Below are 6,000 nucleotides of genomic sequence, written 5' to 3' on the forward strand. Positions count from 1 at the left end.
GGCAACGAGTTCTAAATCTAAAATCCTCATTGGCCTTGACAGATACCAAGTTCTTTTCCACCTTTCCCTGCTTCCTGCAAGGCAGTGACACTGTTCCTGCAGCTACAGAATAAATTATCTCCAGCACAGCCCTGAAACCACACCCCTGAATTCTGCACATGCTTTCCCCAGTGATTCAGACCCAAATTCCACTGGACAAACCTCTGAGCATCCCTTGGAGAGGCTCCACCGTGGAGGGAGTGTATGGAAATGCCTCCTGCCCTGGGGGCTGCTGGGAGAGATGTTTTCCCAGTCCTTAAAAATGCCTCAACCCATCCACAGAAATGCAAAACGGAGCAGCTGTGCTGAAAATGGGTCAAAGGAAAATGTCAGAAAGGTGGATATGCTGGAATCGTTGGTCCATGAGGTCACTGCTCCTCTGGCTGCCCTCATTCCAGATTTTCCACACATAAAAGCAGATTTTCCACACATAAAAGGCTTTTCCTTGCTGTAGTCACTCACCTGGCTGAGGTGCTCCTGACCTGGAAGGGAATGAATTCATCTAAATAAGGGAATAAACATCCCATCCCCAGCCTGCCCTGGTCCATCCCTGCTCCTGGTGTCCGTAGGGATCTCGGGTTTGGAGCTCAAGTCTTCCAGTCACACACGGGGCAGCAACACCTGCTGTTCCTTATGGTCCTGATGTCACCCTGGATTCCCTCCCCGTGCCCTGGAAGGACTCCTGGGCCTTCCTGTGGTTTTCCCACTGCCACGAGAGTCTCCTTTTGGGCACATCACTCAGCATCCCGGTATTCCAGGTATCCTTATCCCAGGATCCCATCTGACTGACAGGAGGTAACAGCACATCTGAGCATGACCAGTGGGAGAACTAATTAGATAATGGGCCACTGCACATGCAAAGGAGCTGAGCTGACGTTCCACCGAGGGAGATGCTAATTGGGGCTGATTAATCCAACAGCAAGTGCCAGAACAAAACACACACATGGCCGTGGCAGAGCTCGGCTCCTCATTCCCAGGGCATGTCTCATTCCCAAGAGACCTCGGCCACATATAAAAGCTTTCAGCCCCAGCTCTGTCCCCAGGACTCCGACTCTCTGCCCAGCCCGTCCGTCCCGCTCCCGGGGTGAGTTGGATTCTCTCAGCTCTCTCAGGTTCCTCACTATTTTTTCACAGAAACAGCAAAAAAAAAGGAGTTGTGGTTTGGTTGCTTTTTCCCAGACAGTTTATTCCTGAGGGCTTGATCATATGGCTTGTGAGTCACCTGAGGAGAACTCCTGAGGGAGCTAGGGGGGCTCATCCCAGAGAAAAGGAGGCTCAGGGGGGACCTTCTGGCTCTGGAATTCCCTGACAGGAGGGGGGAGCCAAGGGGGGTCGGGCTCTGCTCCCAGGGAACAAGGGACAGGAGGAGGGGAAACGGCCCCAAGCTGTGCCAGGGGAGGGTCAGGTTGGCCATGAGGAGGAATTTCCTCCTGGAAAGGGTGTTCAGGCCTTGACAGGGGCTGCCCAGGGAGGTGGGGGAGTCCCCAGTCCTGGAGGTGTCCAGTGCCTGGATGTGGCACTGAGTGCTCTGGGCTGGGGCCAAGGTGGGGATGGGGCACAGGGGGGACTTGGTGACTTTGGAGGGCTTTTCCAACCTCAAGGATTCTGGGAATGATTCCGTGATCTCTGCCCCAGGATGCAGCACCAGAAGGGCCTCAGCGACCAGGACTTGTGCCACGACAGCTCGGGCTGTGCCAGGAAGGGCTGGACATGGCCAAGATCCAGCAGGAGCTGCCACGAAAGCCCCGGGAGCCTCAGCCACGACCTTGATGGGTCCTGCCAGAGCGCTCCCCAGGGCTGCCAGCCCCCCGAGCCGTGCCCACCCCAGCAGAGCTGCCAGCCCCGTCGGCGGGTGGAGGTGAACCACGCGCCCCCCGCGTGCCCCCCGCCCGCCAGGATCCACCGCCGGCCCCTGCAGCAGTACCGGCCCTCCCCGCCCTGCCAGGACCAGGAGTCCTGCGGCAAGCCCAGGAGGAGGGTGGAGCAGTGTCCCCCCGAGGATGACAGTCCCCCCGTGGTCCTGCAGCCCCTGCCCCTGCCCCATCGCCGCCCCTGCGGCCCGTGTTGCCCCCCACCCGTCCAGAGGTGTCACCCACCCGTCCAGAGGTGCCACCCACCTGTCCAGAGGTGCCACCCACCCCTCCAGCGCTGCTGCCCGGCCCCCATCCCCCTGCCACCACGCCCCTGCCACCACCAGCAAAAGCAGGTCACTCTCTTGCCACCCTGTGTGCAGAAGTGCTGAGCACGGGGACAGCGAGGTGCTGGGACCCCTCCCCGGGGTCTGGGACCCTTCCCCAGCATCTGGGACCCCTCCCCAGCATGTCCCCAGTCGGTGCTGGGGGGGTTCCACTCCTTGCCCAAATGATGCTCCCGTGGCTGAAGGTTCATTGCTGCTCTTTGCACATCAGATTTGGGGTCCCAACCCCCTGCTCGGCCCCAGCACTGACACTTTAAATTTCTCTCCCCTGCCGGGCTTTGGTCTTCCTTGGGGAAGAGAAGCTGTTTCTTCCCTCGTCTGAGCAACCTGGAGATGGAGGAACATCCTGCCACGGATTCACCTTCTCCCGTGGGTTCAGTGGACTTTGATTTCAAAGATGTTTGAAAACAGCAACAGGACTTTACTGGGAAAAAAAAGTAACCACTGTGACTGCAGGAGCATCAGGGACTCCTGCACATTTATTTTCTCCCCGTGTATTAGAGAATAAAGCTGAAAAAAAATTAGCAGACACTTGGTTCCTTTTTTTTTTTAACCCCCCAAAACATCACTAACGTTACAACGAGATGTTAAAAGCCATTAAAATTCTCACGAGGAAACTTCAAGTCAAAATTAGGGTTCACACCTGAGGGTTTCAGCTCTGGCCGAAGGGGTTTCACCGGGAAAATCCTCCCCGCCGTGGTCACCCACCACAGGACCGCGGGATGGATCCTCTGCGGTGCAGAGGGAGGTACAATCAGTCGGCTCTGTGAGCGTTCCAGTACCTTCCTCACCCAGAGAGCCCTGCGCCGGCACAACACCCTCATTGAAATGCTAATCACCTTAATGAGCGCGTGGCCCGGCACGTGAGGTGTGGCTGTGCGTGCCAGGGATGCCTTTTCGCTCCCGCAGGAAGGTGCAGCCCCAGCTCTTCCCCCGCAGCTCCCCGGCTCTCACAGGCGCTGCAAACCTGCTTTTTCTCTCTCGCTTTGCCAGAAAAACCTCCCACAAGGTGCATTAAAATATCTAATGTTGCTTCTGTGTGTTGCTCAAGCGTGTCCTCGCGGAACCCCCAAAGAAAACTGGAAAGGGAAAAAAGGAGTTTCTTCTTTTTTTTTCTTCACCACAACAATTTATTTTTCTCACGTCTAATTTTACCCAAACAAAACACCACTTATATATGAAATCTAACTTAGGAGATCCCTTATTTTATTAGCTGTTTTATTCCCAGCCTCTTCCCAGTTCCCAGGCACTGGTCCAGTGCAGTGACTCAGAGCCCACAGACTGAGTTTAGCCCTGACCAGCATTTCCAGGTCAGCTTTGGTCCATCTTATCTTCCAAACTGCTTTTCACTTGCCATCCCAGGCCTCCCAGCCCAGTTAGTCCAGCCCAGTTAGTCCAGCCCAGCCCTCCCAGTCCATCTCAGCCACAGGACCGTTTCTCCAGCACTTTCAGCCCCTCACCCCAAGTTGGTGCCACCTGTAGATTTGCCAAGTCCACCCCATTATCCGGGGCATTAATAAAGATCTCAAACAGCACAAGTGTCAGCCAGTTTTTCACCCACCATGTAGTTCATCCATCCAGTCCACACCGGATGGACAGTCCAGTCCACGAGGCTGCCGTGGGAAACTGTGCCAAAAACCTTGAGGCAGCACCACCCATCACACTCATGGGATCCTGGAATGGCTTGGGTTGGAGGGGACCTTAAAGATCATCCAGTTCCAACCCCCTGCCATGGGCAGGGACATCTTCCACAAGGCCAGGTTGCTCCAAGCCCTGTCCAGCCTGGCTTTGGACACTTCCAGGGATGGGGGATCCATGGAATAACCTGTGCCAGGGCCTCCCCACCCTCACAGGGAATATCCTAATATCCCCCTTCCTAATATCCTGTCTAAACCAGCACATGGAATCCTGGAATAGTTTGGGTTGGAAGGGACCTTAAAGATCATCCTGTTCCACTCCCTGCCATGGGGGCACCTTCCTCTATCCCAGGTTGCTCCAGCCTGGCCTTGGACACTTCCAGGGATGGGGCAGCCACAGCTTCTCTGGGCAGCCTGTGCCAGGGCCTCCCCCTGCACAGAACCAACCTCTTCATCACCAAAACCCATCAGCACAATTTGCTTTTGGTGACTCTGAGCTGGTTCTTCCCAGTCACCTGTTTGTGCTTCAGGCACCTCCTGGAAATGTCCCTCCTGGGCAGCAGAAGGGGAAGGCCGGGTCGTTGAGCCTGGGCACATCATGGCTCCTGACTCACAGGTCACACATCAGCCTCCACTCAGTGTCCTGGTGCTCTGGAGCTGGTGAATAAGTACTTTATTACCTGCCTCACAGGACAATGTGTGCCTTAAATGCTGTAAGTCTTTTATGTGCCCCGCTGGGTAATTAAAAGATGCTTATCAGAAATCGTGAGTCAAGCAGGACATGGGAACAGCATCCAAATGGAGGAGATGTTTTGCCAATAAATAATTTAATCCTCGTTCCTGTAGAGTGTTTCATTTATGAGGGGAAGACTTGGAACCCTATAAAAGGCCCCGGTCCCTTTGCCTGTCACAATCTGCTCCCCTGGTCAGCGCCTGCCTTCCCTTGGGAACGGGGTAAGACACAGCCCTGGGTCATTTTTGGATGGGGTTTGGATTCAGGAGGTCACAGACCTGACTTGTTACACTTGGACCCTCAAGAATGATGGGCTAAGCCAAGACAGAAGCTGTTGGGAGACCTGAGTGTGGCGTTGGCACCACGGGCTAAGCCAAGAAAGAAGCTCTTGAGGGTGTGGGATTTACACACATGGTGTCTTATGGTTGATTCTGTTCCTGGAGAGAAAAATATGAAGGGGAAGGTCAGAAAGAGGGTTTGGACTTAATCTGATAGCATTGGGCAGCTGCAGGTGTTTCCTTTAGACCCAGACCCTCAGGATAGTCGGGTGTGACCCGGTCACATCTCACTAAGGCAGCTTTACAGGGAGTCAAACAAAACCAGAGGAGACGGTGACACCAGCCTGCTGTTTTCCAGGTTTTTCCCTGCAGCTCAACAATGATCTACTCTTCCGGAAGAGAATCCTACTTCAACCTGAACTCCACCTGGTACGACCCCTCGGGGTCGTGGCTGGACACCCGGCGCACCCCGTTCCGCTACGGCTACGCCAACTGCTGCTCCTCGGGCTGCGACGGCGAGGGCGTCGAGGGCATGAGGGGCCACGACTACCGGCACTACGGCTACAGGCAGCCCGTCTGCTCCGAGAGGTGCCAGGGCTACGGCTCCTCCGAGTGCTGCCACGGGGGCTCCGCCTGCGTCCGGAGACCCACGTACAGCTACGGCTCCTCGGGGGGCTGCCAGGGCTACGGGAGGTCTGTCTGCTCCGAGAGGTGCCAGGGATCAGCAGGGGGCTGCCAGGGCTACGGGAGGTCCGTCTGCTCCGAGAGGTGCCAGGGATCATCCGGCTCGTGCCACGGAGGGGGCTCGAGCTGTGTCAGGAGACCCACGTACAGCTCGGGGTCGGCAGGGGGGTGCCAGGGCTACGGCAGGTCGGTGTGCTCGGAGACGTGCCACGGCTCGGGGTACCAGGGGGGCAAGGTGAGCTATGGGAAGGCCTCACAGTGCATCCCACAGTGTGTCCCGCAGAGCAGCCCCAAGTGCATCCCACAGAGCTCCCAAAAGTGTGCCCCAAAGTGCATCCCACAGAGCGCCCCAAAGTGTGCCCCAAAGTGTGTCCCAGTGCAGACCTGTCCCCCTCCAGTGCAGGTCTGTCCCCCTCCAGTGCAGGTCTGTCC

General features: G+C 56.4%; 2 protein-coding genes across 2 annotated transcripts in view; both read left to right on the forward strand.

Moving 5' to 3' along the window:
- Window positions 1–1,675: 1,675 nt before the first annotated feature.
- On the forward strand, window positions 1,676–2,281 carry LOC113960143 (keratinocyte proline-rich protein-like). Its single transcript, XM_027669534.1, has one exon. The coding sequence runs from the start codon at window positions 1,676–1,678 to the stop codon at window positions 2,279–2,281; it is 606 nt and encodes a 201-aa protein (XP_027525335.1).
- Window positions 2,282–5,263: 2,982 nt separating this feature from the next.
- LOC113960144 (keratin-associated protein 5-1-like) overlaps window positions 5,264–6,000 on the forward strand; it is an 891-nt gene continuing 154 nt past the window's right edge. The window contains exon 1 of the mRNA XM_027669535.1: window positions 5,264–5,803. Within this exon, the coding sequence (XP_027525336.1) occupies window positions 5,264–5,803 (540 nt within the window). The remainder of the gene's footprint in view (window positions 5,804–6,000) is intronic.

Source organism: Corapipo altera, unplaced genomic scaffold (assembly GCF_003945725.1).
Source record: "Corapipo altera isolate COAL_440 unplaced genomic scaffold, ASM394572v1 91, whole genome shotgun sequence".
Classification (NCBI taxonomy): domain Eukaryota; kingdom Metazoa; phylum Chordata; class Aves; order Passeriformes; family Pipridae; genus Corapipo; species Corapipo altera.